We start from the raw sequence: 19,603 nt of genomic DNA, 5'->3' as shown, positions 1-19,603 counted from the left end.
ATTTATTCTTTTAGAAACTTTGTTTTCTGATACTCAGATCTAGAAGTCTTACCTTGGTTAAAACATGAAAGATGTAAGGATACATTAACCCCTTCTTATGTCTGTGTTCTGCCACTCTTAATACTTCAGGTGCTACAGGAGGTAATGGAGGAGTGGTAATATCCATATGGTTTCTGGTGGGCATTGATAACAGACATGGGATTTGTGCACTACTGGTTTGGTTCCCTTTAACTTCAGCTGCCAGTTTGCCTGAAGAAACAGTAGAGGAACCTTCTGCCTGCAACACAGGAAAGTTAAGCTTATCACATGTAGGAACATATCTCTCAACCTTTTACAACACAATCGTTCACTGTAAATGCCATGCACATCTGTCAATTTCAGAACAGCTGTTACAAGCACACAAAAACAAAAGGAAAAAAAGAACACCAAGGACAAAATACCCTCTGCACTCAAGGAGTGGCTATTCTAAATCCCACACTTGAGTGTAATGCAGAGCAGAGAAATATTCAGATTCCTTGGAATCTTTTACTTTCACAATAAGACAGGAGCAAAGATCAAATAATTTTAGCAACTTACACAATTACCAACTGAAAGCAAATGTAAATCACTACTGTACAAGCTGCCTCGCTTCCACTTTTAAAAGCATCTTGTTTTCCTCCTTTGCTCGCAAAAGATAATTGCTGAGAATACTTGAAGCAATATGCAGCTCTTGTGTAATATTACATAGGCTAGAAACATTGCATTCAATGCACAATTAACAGTTTAGTGAAGGTTTACGTCAAAAGACATTTCCCAAGGAGTCTAGCTGACACAAACAGCAGGTGCTAAACAAAGGACCTCCTATTCCTCAAATTGTTAAAAATGTATCTTGTTCATATTCCTTGAAAGACCAGCTAAGGTATATTGCAGGGGTCCCCAAACTTTTTAAACAGGGGGCCAGTTCACTGTCCCTCAGACTGTTGGAGGGCCGGACTAAAAAAAAAACTATGAACAAATTCCTATGCACAAATGATTGTAAAATGTTTGATTTCACCTTTCAGCCTTTCTGTCATGGTCTATTTTTAGAACAGTGACCAAAGTATGTCAAGTATAGGGTGGGCTCCAAATATTGTTGGGGAGGCTGTGGAATACCTTCCCCTGTAAAAAAAAAAAAAAAGCAGAACTAACCCAGGATCAGGTATCTTCCTGGGTTCTTTCCTCCCTAGCAGCCAGCGAGCGATTCACCAACTCATTAGCTGATGCCAATGGGAGTGAGTATGGAACAGAAAGCCTGAGAGCAACACATGGAGTAGCTGAGAGGAGGGCGGAGCAGGCATTGCCACATGTAAGGTTTCCAACTCTGGGTCAGGAAATTCATGGAGATTTGGGGGTGCCATCATGTAACTGCAATCAACAGCCAGCCATGTCTGGCGGGCCGGATAAATGCCTTCAGGGGGCCACATTTGGCCCCGGGGCCGTAGTTTGGGGACCCCTGGTATATTGCATATAATAAAAGAAATCGTTACAATGATTAACTGGTTTAGTCACACAGCTTCACTTATGATGCACATGTGTAATTTTTCAATAAGATTATGAAACTGGCACAAGTTGTCTTCTTATGGTTAATCATTCAGGATGTGAACAAACTTTGCAAAAATAACAGGCACAACAGTAAGGTGGACAGCAGAAATCTGACTTTGTTCAGAAAAGTGACAGCATAATATTTTTAAAAAGTATCTATCCTGACTTATCCAGTGATCTCCTTTTAACAAATTTCAGTACCTTTCTGGTAGCAATAACTATTCTTACTCTGAACCTTCAGCCTAATAACTACAAGATGCTCCCCTAATTATCACTACAGATTTTCTACCTGAACATAACAATCCTTCTGCATTGAAGAACATGTTGTTCTTGAGGTCTACTAATTTCCTGCATTCTGCTCTCCATTAGACTATGTAAAAATTACCATAAAATAAAACCATTACCTGAAAAATCCTCTTAGGTAAAAGTAAAACACTGCTATTCTTTGGTCAGGACTTACACAGAAGTCCAGGAACTGACTTGTTCTAGTTTGTGAACTTCTGCAAACATTTCTTCAACACACCTCTCTTCTACTATCCACTGCTAGTCCTGTTTGCATCTTTCATTCTTGTCTGCAAGCTCGACTGCCCTCAACTAGGGCACAAACTTTTTTATTAGTGGCTCCTGGCTGGTGGAACTCACAAACAGATGACATCGGGCCCTGCAGGATCTTTCTAGATTTCATAGGGTCTGTAAGATGGAGTTGTTCCACCAGGCATTCAATTGAATGGCCAATGGTCAAGGCCAATTTCCCACCTTATCAGCTGGTTTTGACAGCAGTCTGGGATATATGTTGCCAGGTGTAACCTGAGATCTTGGCTGCCCACCAAAGACTTCATACCTTCCACTTTCCTGTCAGATATTTGTTACTGGATTTGTTCTAAATGAGCACATATTTGTTTTGACACTTCTGAATCCAACCACAAACCATTTGGTCTAGTCTGCCATGATGCTGGATATGCCTGCTACATGGACTAGCCTGGGAAACTTGATGAGAATCTCTACCCATTTTAATATTACTACCATATCTGAGTGAGAAGACTGGATGCTGGATGTTTCCTGGCGATCTGCAACTGGATATGGATAAGAAACTTTAGCAGAGACCCCACATGGAACCTGGCCCGAGGGATCACATCTTGGCACAACATGAACATCCCCAGAAGCATGTCAGTGTGATTAGGTCCTGTCAAAATCAGGGTTCTGGTGTTATTTTGCCATTCTGGGGGATAGGAAAACTTGATCCTGCATGGTGTCAAACTATTCACAGTGCAGAATCTTCTGGGATGTTTGTCTGAAAACCTTTTGCCTGCCGACCACAAAACCTTGATTATCTAGACACTGAACAGTTAAATTCATATCCTTCTGTCAGGAAGAGATATCTGATTGAGCTATCATACAGATAAGGGAAAACAAACTCCCTGGGTCCAGATCAGCACCATCAGAATCAGCAACAACTTGGTGAACACTCTGGGGGATAACAGGCTGAAAAATAAGGCTTGAAAGCATTGCCCCATATGCACATCAAAGGAAGTGTGTCTGTGCTGCCTAGATGGGGAAATGGAGCTCCACCAAGGATAGGAAATCTCCTTTCCCAATCTCTACTATGACAGACCTAAATGTTTTCATTCAGAATTTTTTAGATTTAGCCACTTTAGATTGAGGATGGCCCTTCAATCTCCATTTTTTGGAGAAATAAGTAAAGTGAACAAATCCCTGTTGCTTGCTTTTCAGGAATGGTTCATTTACCCCTACTACTGAGCAGGTACTAGGTTGATTGCAGCAGGGCTCAATGTTTTGTGATGTATTTGTCTGTCAAGATCTGAATAAACTGCTCTCTTGGAGGTGCTGGAGTTCTTATTAAATGTGGCACCGTTTCTGGACTGTTGCCATGTGCATTTATCCTTAAGAAAGGCTACCCAAGTCATCTCAAACAACCAAAGAGACTAGGTCCATCACTGGGGCATCCATAGTCAGAATCTTAAGCATATTTCCAGCCAGGAGTTTTAAAGAATAAAACTTACACCACAATTTATTTTTCATCCCATGTAGTATCTCCAGAGCAATCGGGCTGTTGCTGAATATGTTACACCTTATAATTAACATTCAGGACAGGGGACAGGTGAAAAAAAAGAAGGTAACAAATAAGGAAAATTTAAAAAAAGGTTCTGACTAGGAAAGAACATTGGAGTGGAGAAGCAGTGTAGTCGACCCACGCGGTCAGCGTAAGAACGAGACGAGACGCGGAGATAACATCTGGTGGAGATCGCCAGCAGCGGGAGACCGGAGGTCCGTGTTCCTAGCGAATCTCCCGTCTGCCGGTTCCTGGCACCTTTATTGTTACTCTATCAGCTGCAGGAGGGAGGACCGTGTGGAGTCTCGAGAGCTGGAGGTCGAGATCAGGTGATGCATGATCTCATCTGGCTACTGCGGCGGAGAAGAGCCGCATCGCTGCCTTGAGCTCAATCCTCACCTGGGGGCAAGATCATTGTCCCCATACCCGGTGATTGAGCCAGACAGTTCACGCGACTCCGGTGACCCATGGGGATGAGGAGTGCCAAGTGCGCGACCGCAGTCAGGCCGCCAGGTCCGCTACATGCGTTAACGTCGCATCACTACGTGACACTGCTGGCCGACGGCGCACTACCTACACTTCCTCCTTACATTTTAGAAAGCTGCGAGGGTCAAACGCCAAGGGCGCATTTAAAGGGACGCTTTACTCCGCCACCGCTTGGTCAGGCTGACTAAGCAGCGAAAGGCATTAGGAGTTTGGTTCGCGAGGGGTAAAGGAAATGCGAGGGGCTTACACACGCTTACAGGCAATACAGACACGCGATTTGAACGTAAAACAAGATCTGATAACAAGGCAATAATAATCAAGACAACGCCAGAGCCAAAAAAATAATAGCACTTCTCAACCATTCTCTGGCAGCTGGCCACAGAGGGCTGACCACCATGACGGGCAAAACATCGTTAATTCTTCAGATTAGATAATAATTTCTTTACAACTCACGTGAAACAATCGGAGTCAACAGGGAAAGATCAAAACGATACATATTATGTACACTCTCACCGCTTTGGTGATTCCAGTCAATGCATGCATGACATCTCCGGTGGTTTTGAATGAAGTTCTCGGCGCAATTCGGAGGTCACGGGCATCCGGTGGGCTGGCGGAAAAGCTGAGTTGGTGGACTCCTAAGCAGGCTCGCCATTCCAGCTGGGCCTACGGAAGGGGCACGGAAAATAAGTCCTGGCCTCACGGGCGGGAAGCTCGCTGAGGGAGGCAGGACTCCCGCTTCGGAGGACGCACTCTGATCGAGCCGGCAGGAGGGATTGAGAAGCCGGAGGAAGCGATGGCGGCCGGTGTCCGGACTCCCTGGGGGTGGAAGCCACAAAGGTGGGGCACGGCGAAGGTGGCAGAGAGTCCCGCAGATAGGGCGCTTAGATGCAGTACTAACTTCAAAACTGGAGCATGCGATAAAATTCAAACAGTAGCGACATGGTTACCAAAGCTATAAGTTCGGTGGACTCTCAAGCGAGCAATAGGTCCTGAAGAAGGCGTCTCGATAACATGCAGAGGTAGTGGCTGAGGCAGCGGAGAGTTCCAAGAGTTAATCTATCGAGGATGTTCCCGCTGTAAGTTCAAATTCGGCCGGGGCTGGGAGGGGAAGGAGGGATGGCGGTTCGTAGATAGGGGATTCTGCAGGGTGACCACCGTCACCCGGTGGGGGGTTAACTTGTGGCTATTAGTAGCTGCCGGGATGAAACGCTGGGGTAAAATCCACAGTGATAGCCACAAAGGCTGCAGCACTGGGATTCTTTACGCCTAGAGGCGGGGTCAATTCTGCCAGAAGGCACCGGAGCCTTCGGCTACGGATCTTCGAATTAAAGCCCGATGCTGATTGGCGAAGCCTCGCTTTATGCTGTGGATAGGGGTGCTCCGGGAGGCCTGTTCCGGCCTTCGCAGGTGGCCTGAAGCTTCAGCCCGTTTGGCATACCGCTCCACCAGGCCGGTCCGGACATGTCGGCTACGGAATCCACTTAAGAAGGACCTGTAGGAGGAGAAGGACTGGAAGCATACCCCCCTTCCCCAGGTTATAGGGGGAATGTCCCGCCAGGTTCGGGTCTGGGAGTTAAGCGTATGGCGTAGACCTTTGGCGTGGGGAGGGGTCATCTGACTGCCTGAAGTGTCTCTTCTATGGGGGGTAACCACAATGTTGTCCTGATGGTAGAGGCTGAAAGCAAATTCGACATTAATGGGGTGAAAAGTACCTTTTGAGACTGTTTGTTGTATGTGGCCTAAATGGGGCTAACTCTCCCTCTCTTTATGAACTGTCTGGCTAAAATCCTCGCTTTGAAGTTGCCGCGATTTGCCTTCAACTTGACATTGCGATTAGCCCGGTGCTGTTGTAGGGGAATCCCGTGTGTTTAACCACGACTGTTCCCCAGTTAAGTTGCAGGGAACTGGAGCATGGCTGCTTGAGGAAGAATATCTTGGTGGCAGCGTTGGTCCGCTTTTAAACGGTTAGGGGGGTATACGCTCCATGACGGTTATGACTGCGCAAAGAGGTGCTGGATATGGCGTGGTATTGGTGGTCTCACCTACCGAGTGGTGTAGCCCAGACGTTACCCTCGAAAGTGGGTACTCTATGGTTGCTATGTAGGTGCTTCCCAGGGGCTAGGGCAGGAGGAGGAGGACCAGGAGTTCACGATCCATTTGCCACAAGTCATTTGCCAGAATTGCGGCCCCTCGGGGTTTACCCGGGTCTGGACGAGGGCCGAGGGCGCGGAGCATTGACGCAGGATTTAACGTATAGACTGCGCCTCTGGTTGAGGGGGGGGGGATGTTGGTGATCGGCGAAGTGCTTTGCCCCCCCTGGTGGAAAAAAATGCGTGTGTGACTGGAAGGAGCCGAGGAAGAAAGAGGGTGGAGATGTATTAAGGGTAAGCGTTGTCTGCGTGCTGGTTCTCCAGCTGAAGGGCCTTGGGAAGCGTATGGCGTGTGGCTGGCGCACATGGCCTACTAAAAGTACTGGGAGGTTCACGGCGGATTGCTAGACGAGGTTCAGTGAAGCGTCCAGGAAAGACTCCATGAGGTTTGGAGTTAAGATTCGTGGGGGAACCAATGTAGGCTCCGGAGTAGGTGGGCAATTACGCGCGCCTAATGCATACGATACTGGGGAATCGCACCAGAAGGTTGGAAGGTTGGGGAAAGTTTGAAAGGCCAGGAGATGGCCGCTGGGCGAAGTTCGGGCCGTTGCTGAGGTTGGAGGTTTGCGGCGCTGTAAGCTAAGTCTGCCGACCATTATTACCGGTTCGTTAAATGCAATGAGCCACGCCAGCTGCCCCCCCGCCGGGCGGCGAATGGTGGAAATGCGCCTTTGAGGGGTACAGGGGCAGCTAAAGGCCGCACAGGACAGGTGGAGTGGGTATGGAGAAAGTGGGGAGGCGGTAGGTCTGGGGAGATGGAAGAGGATCTCCCAACAGCGAAATTTTCTACAGGGAGCCAGCTGGAGGGGTGAGGGAGGCATTCAAGAGGTGTTGGAACTCTGGTCCCGTTTAGAAGGGCATGATCGCATCTTTTCGTCCCCATCCCACCATTACCAGAGTGCGTTGACGCCCCTTGGTTGATGAGATCTGCGATAAAGCTGGCCCGTGTGGAGAGATTTTTTAGCTGGGCACATAGAGAGACAGAGTAAAAAGCTTATCCACAAGGAAGGTTTGTGGCGGCCGTAGGTACCCCAGGGACCTCGGTAGGAGAGGTGGGGTGTTCAAAGAGGAAGAGCGAGAGAGGTTAAGATCTTTGAGGGGACTCCGATCCACCTATCGGGCGAACTAGGACCTCTCCTTTACTGCTCCGAAGGTGTCACTGTAGCTTCTAGGCGTGGGAGTTGGATCTTGTCCCCTGGATTTTTTGGCGAGCGGGAGAATTGCGAAAACAGGGGCCGGAGCAAGAGGGTGAGAGCGAGGCGAAGAGACGGGGACGGACTCCAGTTGAGGAGTTCCGAGCAGCTGCTGCAGCTGGAGGCCGTGAGCGTGTCTGGGATTTGGATCTCCTCGCATGACAGGGGCGGAAGTTAGGAGTGGAGGAGCTTATGCCCAGATACAAAAAATGGCTCGTTCCTCTGCACCTTTTACGGGGAGGCGATATTGCAAGTCTGAACTGTGTTTTTTAAGCGTGCACGGCTACAGCGTCACCACTACTTGCGGGGATGAGTCGGTAGCTGTTACTAGTGATATCATCCATGTAGTGGATGATCGCAAAAAATCCAGCTCCAGGCGCTTTGGCCAAAATGGGGACTAAAGGCATTGTGATGGACCGAAGAATTGACACATGTTGCGGGGCTGTTGAGCATCCCCCCCGGGGCAGAAGACCTTCCATTTGGTATTATCTACCGTGGAGGCTGCTGATGATTAAGCTTACCGGCACCGCGGGAAGCGAGAATGTACCCTGGTCTTCAGGTGAGAGAGAGGATACAAAGAAACAATCCCTTCAGAGTCAAGCAACCAGGACCTGAGTAGTCTGAAAGGGATAAGGTTAGGGTTAGGGTAAACTGCGATTGAAGAGGGAACCCATGGGCTGGATACGAGGCATTTACTGCTCTGAGATCCTGTAGTGTAACGCCAATCGGCCCACTCTTCTTTTATTTTGCAAAGACAGGTGTGTTCCAGGGGCGTTACGTCGAAGAATCTCAATGTGGCTCCGCGGTCAGCCGCTGTTCCCTCTACGAGAGTTGGTGCATGGCAATCAGTTTCTTCTCTGGCAGCAGGCCACTGTTCTACACCATACTGGGGTCTTCGCGGGTCCACGCGTGAGGGGCAGGGCAGCGGGCTGGCGGGCATTTCGCTTCGAGAGCCTCCCGCATGACCATGGGAGGCGCTGAGCCGAGCTGTCACCATTTAGGGGGGTTTCTCGGTGCGACCTGCTCGCCTTTCCTCCCCAGGCTTCCAAAATATGTCCCGGCCGCCACCGAGTCAGGCGCGCCGACACTTCGCTAGCCGATGGTCGCCCGTGCTGGGCCCCCCCCGCACCCTGGGGTTCCACCTGGGCCTCCGAGCTGTGTGTGGAGTGGTGGCTGGATGCTCTCTTTGGGCGAGCCCGTAGCGCGGCGGTTGCCCCCTCGCGGAGGTCGTTTCGCAGGACGCCTACCATGTTAATTGGGTGTGCGCACTCGGAGCGAAGCGAGGAGTCCGTGCCCCTGTAACAAGGATGATAGTTTTGCCATGGTGAGAAGGCTTGGGCGGGGAGGGCCTCCTGAGGGTCTTGCTCCTTTGGGGGGAGGAACCCGCTTCCGGCGCGGAGTGCGTAGGCTCCCCTACTGGGCAGCCTGCAATCCCTCTACCGGAAGTAAACCGGACTGGTGGCAATTGAAACACTTTGCCTCGGGGCTGTTTCCTGGCCTGCGGTGGAAAGGGCTGCGGTCAGGAGGTCCGCAGGGCGGCGGAATCCGGCTATCCCGGTAGCCTTAAGCATGTCGGGCCAGTTCAGGGTCGCTTACCTAAGCCGTGATAGCCTTGCGGCATTCAGCGGAGGCGCATCTCTTTGGCGAGACGCTTAGAGGAGTTCACTCTGGGCCTCCTCGTTATCCAACCTGCCTTCTTGAGAGCCTCCTGGAGTCTGCTCCACCGAACTTCGGCGTAGGGTTCTTGGGCTTTTGCCGGATGGGCGGTGAGAAGCTCTGTAGGCTGGCCAGAACTAAATCAATAAACGCCTTGTAAGCCATTCAGAGGCGACCGCAAGGGTGGCTCTGCAGGTAGGACAATCTGATTCATTAAGTTACTGGAAGGCATCAGTCGCAAAGTTGGCAAGGGCGGTGGCTAGAGCGCCGAGGCGCCGCCTGCTAAAGGCATTGCCAAGCGGAACTTCGCTTCTCCCAGATGTCGCAAACCGCGGCTGGGCTTCAGGAGGAGCATCGCGGAAGAAGCGGACCTTCCAGTCGTCCGGGACCATTAGGTAGCTCCTCGCTGGTCAGCTTCTAGCATGCTCCTCACGTAGGGGTGGTAACTCCGTCCGCCCGCACGCTTCGCTATGGAGCTCGGGTGAGGATTTTGAGAAGCTCGGGCGTACTCGGATAACCCCAACGCGCCATACCTCCCCACTCTGCGGCATTCCAATAAGGTGGACGGGCATTACCGTCACAGAATCTTCAGCATCGTCTTCCATTGTGGGTTTCTTTCTTCTGCAGATCGCGGGCTAATAATGCTCTATAAGAGTTTTCTGAAACCCGCTGCCATTACGTATTGGACGGAGGTGCAGAAAGTGACTTCGAAAAATGAAGGCAGAGTAAGAAGAAGAGGCTGGCTGAGCCGCTGAGAGTTTGAATTGGGTGAGAAGAGAAGGGCGAGGGCAGAAGGAGGACAGGAAGCGCCCACCAGTGGATAGAGAAAATTCCGCTGTTAAGATTACAAGGTGAAAGATCGAAGTGAGGGCTGACCTACAGCAAGGAGCCGAGGGTCTGTGGCTGATGGCGACCAAAACATTGTCTCCCATCGTCTGTAGCAGCTACATCGGGCGCTAGCGAGGCTCCAGCGGCGAGTCGCCTGGCGTCTTCCCCAGTCCCAGACTGCCAGTGCCCCCCCCGCGTACCATGGACACTGGGTCAATCCTCAACCAATTTCGCGCAGCTCCCTTTACCGGGGACCCTGCGCGATTGCGTAACGCCTTCCAGCTGCGTCAAGCGTGCTTGTCATAAGCCCTGCTTTGCAAGCTCTCTATACTCACCGGTGTTCCGTCCCGGACGGGAGTAATAGGTCCTGTGACCGGCCCTGGATCGCTGCCGATCAGCGGACGAGGCGAGCACCGAAAGCAGAAGGGGTCCCTGGATACGCTTCGTCCGATCAAACCGCACTTGATGTCGCGGCCCTGCGCCACGCAGCGGTGCGGCGTCTGGAAGTGAGTTCCGAGGTTTGCCGGTTTCGGCACTGCAGCTTGAAAGCATAGTCACCCCACGCCGGTCAAGCACGATAAAGAAACGGTGACAGGCAGCGGAGATAACATCAGAGTGGTGGAGGAATGCGCCAGCAGCGGAGACCCGGGAGGTCCGTGGTTCCCCTAGCGAATCTCCCGGCCTGCCGATTTCCTGGCACCTTTTATTGCTATTACTCTATCGGGGCGCAGTAGGAGGGGAGGACTGGGGAGTTCCGGGGAGAGCTGGAGGTCGAGGAGATCATCAGGGTGATGCATGATCTCATCTACAGCTAATGTCAAGGAAGACACGCTGCCTGGCGTCACAGGCTAATCCTCACCTGGGGGCAAAGATCATTGTCCCTGCGCGTACCGGTGATTGAGCCAGACAGCTAATGCGACTGTGACTCATGGGGGGGGGATGAGGGAGTGGGGTGTTGGTATGCGCAATCCCGGCAAGGTCAGTAGCGGGTCCGCTGTTGGCGCAAGCCAACGTTCTACTACGGCACTGCTGGGTCGGCAGTGCACTACTACAAAGCAGCCCACAGTGCCCTGTCCACTTTGCCAGATAAGGCCAAACTGGGGAGCTGACACAAATCTCTTCCTATTGACGTTGAAGAAAAAACTCACAACCCTTCCTGCACACAGAAGGAGACATTTCTTCCAGTAGCCAAGACTGTAGTACCCCAGGAACCACCAGAGAAAGACAAACCAGTCAAAGAAAGTCTTTCATATCCCTTAACAGCATTAAGAATTCCAGTTACATTTCAGAATATGAACAAGAAAATGCCTCAAAAACGGCTGCCATCTTCCAGTGAACAAGGTAAACATGAATGAAATCTGATCACTGGCTAAGACACTTGATTTGTTCTTCCAGTTAGTACTATACATCACAAATCACACATATTTCCCAACCCATAAAGTATTAAAAATTTCTGATAAACATCAACATTTAAGTTTGAATAGATCAGCATTTGGGTAAAAAATGTGCATTTGTTTTGTACATACATATTGAGATAGGTAAACTTCATTTGTTTATTAGCAGTTACATCACCCAATAACAGATCACGGTAATAAGAGCACTACCTTTGTTTGGTCTTCTGGATCCCCACGAGCTTGATTTTCTGACTGGGTTCCGCTTTTTTCCCAACTCAATTTGTTCCCTCCAACATGACTAAAGAAAGAACATCACATGAGGTTATTACCAATAGGTTATCCAAGGATGCTGAAAAATAACATCAACCCACAACCATGCCCTTTAGCAGGCATTTTACATTTCAAACTGTACTACTTTCATACTAACAGTCATACCCACACCCAAAGATCAAGTAAACTAGGCTTGTAAATATCGACTTGCCTATGACTTGTGAAAAGTGTTATTTTTTTCAGGTGATTGAACAATGATGTTTCATAAAAAGACTTGCATAATTGTTTATGGATTAAAAGGTTAACATGTACAAGTATGGGCAAACTAGTAATTACATTTACAGGCCAATAATTTCTAAACATTCCTCACTCTTCCCTCATTACAAAGAGAATTCCAGCAAGAAACAAAGTCCACCAACTGTGACATACATATATAGGTATTCAGGTTAATCACATAAATCAAGATTCTAACTAGATTAAAATCTGTTTTAGAATAGCAGTCTATAGAAGGAAACAAACTCTAGTTAACCTATGCACCTGCATTCATGTACTGTAGATGGTCAATTTCATTTCTAACCAGAATACTTTCATAAAACAAAGCAAGATAAAAGAAGTAAGGTATGTGCAAAAAACCAACACTCTCTCCCCCCACAAAAACAAAAGCTAAGTTCATTACACATTATTTAACACTGTTTAAAAGTGTCACATGAATTCAGCTTTCAGTACACACAGACTTTGTCCAAGGATGGAAAAGGAGAAAAATTAAAACATTTCCTATAAAATTCCTATTTCACAAACATTAGGATTTCAAAACAAGAGCTTATTTGCATGCAAAATACTACATAAACATAATTTTGCTATGGTAAACCTTTAAAAACTAATCTTTTGACAAATGCTAGAAGGCTTTTAGGTAAGAATGCAACTCAGGGCATACTAAAACAAAGGAACTGTTTAAAACAAAGATATGCCCTTACAAATGATTTCAAGTTATGAATTTCTGTATCAGCTACCTCAGCATCAAAGGCTGCAGAGTTCAATACAATGACATACCAAACAAGAAGCAGAATTGAAGACATGTTAAGCTGGCTTACAGAACAATCAAGTTGGAGGTAATGGGGTGGCCAGAGGCGGTACAGTGAAGGCAGTGCCAAACCATCTCCAAAGGGACATTAGGCAGCACAGAAGGGAGGGAAACTCAAAATCTCTTCCACCACACCAAATGCCCCATTGCCAGCAATGTTCAAAGGGCTGGGGACCAGTGTTCCCAAGCTGGAACACTGGTTTCACCTCTAAGAATGCTCCAGCCTGCCTCTTGCCCCCCAAGCATCCAAGAGGAGGCTGGCGTTGCTCTGTGGTGGTCTGGAAGTCCAGGTTTTGCCACCACAGAGCTGAGGGGAGGCTAGCCGCCTCTGACTCCTCCACCAGCAGGGCTGTCTGCCACTCCCTGTGAGCATCCAGCCCCAGCCCCCAGTCTGCATTCGGCTGTTAAAGTCATTTAAAGCCCTTTTTCAAGTCATACATTTAAAGTAATATTTCTGTTTACTCTATCATCTTTACCTCCTAAAAAGGAAAGACAGAGGACTACATTGGGAGTAGGAACAAAAGTTTGTATGTTTTCCACCACACCCACGCATCATCCTCTCCAACCAAGATATGCCCTGGGACTCCACAATGATCTCAACAAAAGCAAATTAAACAGCAGTGAGCATTAACTGAATAAGGAAACAGCAGCAGATGACATATAAATCAGACTCTGTAAAATATCTTTTTCAATCCCTCTTTTTGTACTTACTTCACAGCACTTCCATTTCCATCATCATTGTCTGAGGATGAAGATGCAGAAGAGGCAGGAAAGTATGTTGAATCCACGTGATTGGGACTCCCACTTTGAGCTGGGTTTATCGGAGAGGATCGTTCATATAATGGTGTATGCTTTCCTTCATGGGGAATGTTACTGTAGTTGTTCTGCTCAGAAAGATTTTTTCCACCTGCGTCCAAGGTGATGGCTGATTCCGAGAGGTTATATGGGTATGGACCTGGACCTTGGGCACTACCTTGACTAGACATATGCTGGGACTTAAAGACAAAAAATACATTGTGAATTATGCTATCCTTTCCCTACAACTTGCAAATTACTCATGCCCTGACCAGAACAACTAATAATTCAATAACAAAGGGGAAGAGGGGGACAGTATACTTGCCACATGTTTTGCTTGCAGAGGGGTCTGTGGAATGTTTAGCATCTGAGAAGAGACATATGGTGGCACTATACCTGGCATTCCAAACTGATTTGGTCTAGCTGTTAACAGAATTTGGAAAAAGGGGTTTAAATATATACATATATATGGTCTAATCTTGTTTTATGCATGGTCTGGACAAAGATACATCATAGATAACCAAAAAAGGCAAATGCAAGAATAAATATCTCATGTCATACTTTCTAAGACTCTGACCTCATTTAGTATAGTATATATGTCCTATTTCAATTTTCCTTTAATTAGCAGGCACATCACCATGGTTTCATTTCTCTTTTACTCAAGGAACACAGATTGTTTCCTTTTTGCCTATTTTTCCTACCCACCCACAATACCTTTCCACATTCTATTCATTTTACAGTCATTGTCATCATTTTAGTCTTATTTATCTTCTAGTCCTCAACAGAATTGGCACTAAAGTAGCCCAATATGTCCTTGGACTGAGAAATAAAGTTTCCTCATCTCCTAAAGATTCATACTCATACACAATTGCAAAAGTGAAAACATTGCCTTTCCCAGTCATCTACACTTTATCTCAGCTAGCTGGATACTCATTTTACCAGATGGAAAGCTGTGTCAACCTTGAGGCGGCTACCTGAAATCAACTTCCACTGAGGTTGAACTCGGGGCTTGAGCAGAGCTTTGACTTCAGTACTGCAGCGTACCACTCTGCACTATGGAGCTTGTATAAAACCCCTTTAACTGATATAATATGATCAGTATCCCACTATCATCCTTCCTCCCAGCTCCGTGTATGTCTTCAATCTTTCAACTAATGAGGTAGCCAATGACAATAGCAATCAAAGTTTTAACACTTACCTAGGTAGTGGGTTGGATGAAATGCCATTGGCTTATTTGTTGCTGAATAGTATGCAACTGCTCTCTTAAATCGTTTAACCTTGTCATCTGTTCGAGACTAAAATAAGGTTAAGAGTCTTTATTACAATTATGTAGAAATCCCTATCAGCCATACAAATTCATTCAAAATAATGTAAATATGTAAACAAAAAAAGGACTACACAGGGAGGCCACTGAAATTCATAAACACCAAGAAAACTTCAACAAGACGGAAGAGACCCTGAGAATTAACAAAACTTGGCTACCAGTAATGAAAAACACCAGAATCAAAGGCCAAGGGCATGATAGATTCATGGAGAATGGACTCTACCCAGACACAGGGTTTGCATTCACTAAGACTGTTGCTGCTGCAGGGAATGCAAATGTGAATCACTCCCTGGACTGAAAAACCCCAACCACAATACAATGCTATCAACCACACATTTACATAGCAAGTTCCACCCAAACACTTACTGATTGGTTCCCTACCCTGGGACATGGACAATATATATCCCACTAAAACATTCCCTTCTCACTGGACACAGTGTATAACAGACTTCCCTCTGTGATACACCTCTGAAGATGCCAGCCACAGATGCAGGCGAAACGTCAGGAACAAGATCTACCAGACCACGGCCATACAGTCTGGAAAACCCACAACAACCAGTTGAATCCAGCCGTGAAAGCCTTCGACAATACATTAAAAAAAAGATGTTCGACAAAAAATATGAATGTGCTTATAACATTTTCAATAGGTGATTGTCCACATGCTTTAAGGAGAAGTTTTAAGGAGAAGTAAACAGCTACGCAATTTTGTTTCTTCTTTACCTGTGAATGCTGAAAAACATCTTTAGCTATGGCATCCAAATCAGAGGTGTCCTGAATATTCCGGACATAATCAGCTACAGCTTTGATCACTACATCACAAGGCGGTAAAACTAACTGGTGTGCTCGCACCTAGAAACACAAAAACATGTTAAAGATTCCCCCAGCCCCAGAAGCTTCCTAAAATAGTTTAATTTTATAAGTAATTGAATTAAATTAAACTCCAGTATAATTTGCTAACAAGGAATTCTGTTAACCCAGATCAAATTTAACAGTTTGTATATTTGGATTCACTAATTTTTGGAGATAAAAGTGCCTTAATTCTTTCTTTTTAAAAAGCATTTAAAATATGAAATGTTGCAACACTTTAGATTTTGCAAGTGCAAAGCCTACAGTAAGCTGTGCATCAATCCCTTTAGTGATTTATTAATCTAGGAATGCATTCACAATCACTAAAGCAGTTCCCATTAGGGATATGCAAGCATAATCAAGTGTAAACTACATTTCAAAAAAATATAATATGTGCTGCTTTGTGAGAGGTGACAAGGCCATTCTGTATTTAAACAAATTAGCTATGCATATGAAAGAAGTCTGGAAGACTAATTTGGGAATGTGCAAGCTGATTCTTCTAAATAAATCCCCATAGGAGTTTAAGTGATTTTGCTTAGTATTTTTGCACGTATACATAGACAGACCATACACACATTACAGAACTGCGTGTGGCTAGGAAAACGACATTTCTACACTGATATAATTTTGCAATCCAAATGAGCTGAGTGACCTACGGTTTTGATTCATACTTATAGGATGTCTGAAAAAACTATCTGCAAACAACTTTTTAATTGTTATGGCAACAAAACAATAAGCATGTTTGTACAGGAAACATAAATTACAATTACTTAACTTAATTAAATGCAATGTACCCTGGGAATGTGGGTCATTTTTGTTAAAATCTAAACACTGCTATTTTTTAGGCATTCTTAGTCTTCAAGAGCCAACAGACCATTTCAAAAAGTCACCTGGCTTGTATTGGTATGCTTTAATGCCAACAATCCAATTTATTCTTGTTTTAGCCATTTGTTAGCAAATGTAATGAAACAGGTTCATCGCCCAACAATTTAATAGTGAATGAGAGAAAAGCAAGATGAAATTAGGTCATTGTCCAAAAATGTACTTAGTTGTTCTAGAGATCTCATGCTAAGTTCAAGATCTGACATTTTCTACTTGGCTTCTAGCTGTTAAGATTACCACCTCATATCACCATTTATTTCTTACATCTGCAGCAATATACATACTACTTCAAAACTGTAACAATATCCATATTTTATTTATAAATAAAGTCCTAACAGACCAATCCTATGCATAGTTTGAACCACTAATTGGGCATATCCTTAGGAAGGCTTATAAGTTATAGCATAATTTTTACCAAATTTATACCCTGTTTAGGATAAAGATGAAAGTAGAATTTTGAATTCATCTACCATTTTCTGGACTCTGTCTTTGTTCTGGAATGCTACGCTTGGATCCCAGTGCCTACCTACTTTTGTCCCCAAGGCACTGGGACCCAAGCAGCACATCCTAGAACAAAGATGGTTCAAGAAATAGCAGATGAATTCACAAATCTCCTATCATCTTCATCCTGAACAGGGTTTTTTTTTTTAAAAAAATAGTAGTACTATGACCTGAAATTCTTTTGGTTAGAAAAATAGAAATCTGTGTTTTATATGAACCTAAACCTTTAAGATATTTGACACAATTAATAGCACATGCTTCCTTGATAGATATAAATAGATCTAATAATTTCCAATTAAGAAAGGCAAAATCCTAAAACACCAATTCAGCAGGCACACACAGGAGAAGGACAATGAATCATAAACATATTTCTGCAGTCAATAGGGGAAAAAGCTGCAAAATTATAACAACCTTACAGTCTTGCTCCCTCTAAGAAAATAACCATGTAGATGGGGAAAAATGCTAAGGAGAAAGATCATAATTCACAAGTTTAATTTTACTAACTTTTAGACTTATCTGAAAACTTTATTATGCAACTGAACATTAATAATTACACTGAAAAATAAAACCTCATGGGAGTTAAGGTCTGAGAGTGGTTACAGTTCACGCACACAATTTCTGTGCAGTTTGTCCACAGAATTTTCTGGAAAGCGCCTCCAATCAGGAAACAAGCCTGCATAAAATGGGATTCTAAATTTCCTCCAACTGCAATATAGTGCAGACAGAAGAACCTTCATCAATTCCATTACTAGGACATAAATTCCATAAAGTTAGATGAACTCATTCTAATCATGCATTCTTTCAATTCTAATCTTTCTTCAATCATATTACCAGGTATTATTAACAACAAAATAATTAATGACCACAAAAAAAATTATTGACAAGAACATAAGCCTTGGTTGCCTTAAATGCACTCTATTACATAGTCTACCAAAACACAGAAGCCACAATTTTGGTCAGACTGCTCTCCAACAGAATATTAGTGTTATCTCTTTCCAAGGGCATAACATTTTCACATTAAAAACACTGGAATATTTTATTTAAATATCTCTCTTCAGAGAGCTGCTTGAAGTGGCTCACAAAGATGTAATACAAGCTAAAAACTATCATTTTTAAAAAAAGTTTAACAGCTTAGTCCTAGTCACTAGAAGCCTGACCAAATGAAAACATCTTACAATGCTTCCGAAAGGTCCACGGGCTTTAGCAAGTCTCCAATGGAAGAAAGTTCCGTAACTGGTTGAGCAGTCACCAAGAATGTCTCTCTCTATATCCTTGTCATAGGGACTCTGCACAGAGACAGTACAGTGAAGTGAGAGCTCCAGGTTAATTATACAAACTGTTAAATGACATGGGAGATGAAGCACACTTCACGATGGATCCAAGGCACTTTAAAACTCTCTTTGTCAGAACCAGGACACTGAACTATGGTAGCATGCAAAATACAGCAACGTGCTGAAGTGACCTATGCTTATTAGGATGCAGGCTCTTGCTGTCCACACCAGTAGTGGAAATTTTAAGAAAAGCCCTATATATCAAAGGGAACACCTGCTTCAAGTGAAGTGGGCCCAATTCAATCCCCAGCAGCCCTGTTGCTACTCAGAACTGACAGTACTGGGTAAGAAGGCCAGATCAAGCAATAAGGCAGTTTTGCATGTTCAGCCAATGACAAATGATAGGAACATGCAAAAAAACAGAAGGGAAAACAAAACTCAACTCAATGGTCTGTTGGCTCTTGAAGAGCTAAGAATGCCTACACTAGGAACCCAAAAAGAAAAGCAAAAAAAGGCTGAGGAAAGCAAAGGGAATAATTAAAATGAATGATATGCCTTTATTGCACAGTACTTAAAGAATTAATGTTAAAGAATGCTGAACAGTCAATATTATAATAATTCAATATAATATAATATAATAATGGATTAAAAGACTGAAATCTCCAAGAACACTTGACAGTTAAACTGACTCCACATAATTAGTTACATGAATTGACCTGAAACATTTCAACCTGACTGACCTATGATGAAGACCTATCAGGTTGAAATGTGCCAGGTCAATTCATGTTACAAGTTTTGTGAAATCAATTTGATGTTGGAGATACAATCTTTTGATCCAAATTTCAATTGAATTATTATAATTTTAAGCAGTTTACATTGTTTTTAACTTTATTTCTTTAAGTGCTGTACTTAAATAATAAACATTTTGTATATATTATTAATTTTAATTATTCCTTCTGCTTTTCTCAACTTGTTTTTTGTTCCTAAATCTTAGGAACAATCTTAACAATCCAGAGCAGTATTAAGACCTGACTGATTTTAACAGTAAACTGAAGGTATAAGAAACAAAGCAGCCCAAACTGTTCATCCTAATGTGGAACAGCTGGTGTCTACTCAGCAATAAATAAATAACTAAATCTTTAGACCCATTGTTCTAACTATTTTTTTGTGGTTTGAAACATTGGAGCTTCATATTCAAACTTACTTTCACCTTACTCAGTTCTGCAAGTTTCCACGCTCAGAAAAAACCTGCTTTCGGGGACTCCTATTTATTTCTCAATATATATCCAAATGTC

At 44.8% G+C, this 19,603-nt stretch overlaps 1 protein-coding gene across 1 annotated transcript in view; it reads right to left on the bottom strand.

The window, feature by feature from the left end:
- FAM120A (family with sequence similarity 120A) overlaps positions 1-19,603 on the bottom strand; it is a 75,810-nt gene that overhangs the window by 31,636 nt on the left and 24,571 nt on the right. The window contains exons 4-9 of the mRNA XM_048488184.1: positions 15,529-15,657; positions 14,683-14,779; positions 13,810-13,907; positions 13,401-13,684; positions 11,549-11,636; positions 53-277 (exon numbers count right to left, since the gene is read on the bottom strand). Coding sequence (XP_048344141.1) covers positions 53-277; positions 11,549-11,636; positions 13,401-13,684; positions 13,810-13,907; positions 14,683-14,779; positions 15,529-15,657 — 921 coding nt within the window. The remainder of the gene's footprint in view (positions 1-52; positions 278-11,548; positions 11,637-13,400; positions 13,685-13,809; positions 13,908-14,682; positions 14,780-15,528; positions 15,658-19,603) is intronic.

The sequence above is a fragment of the Sphaerodactylus townsendi genome, linkage group LG03 (assembly GCF_021028975.2).
Source record: "Sphaerodactylus townsendi isolate TG3544 linkage group LG03, MPM_Stown_v2.3, whole genome shotgun sequence".
Classification (NCBI taxonomy): domain Eukaryota; kingdom Metazoa; phylum Chordata; class Lepidosauria; order Squamata; family Sphaerodactylidae; genus Sphaerodactylus; species Sphaerodactylus townsendi.
Note: the sequence above shows the minus strand (reverse complement) of the source record. Positions and strands in the feature narration are given on the sequence as shown.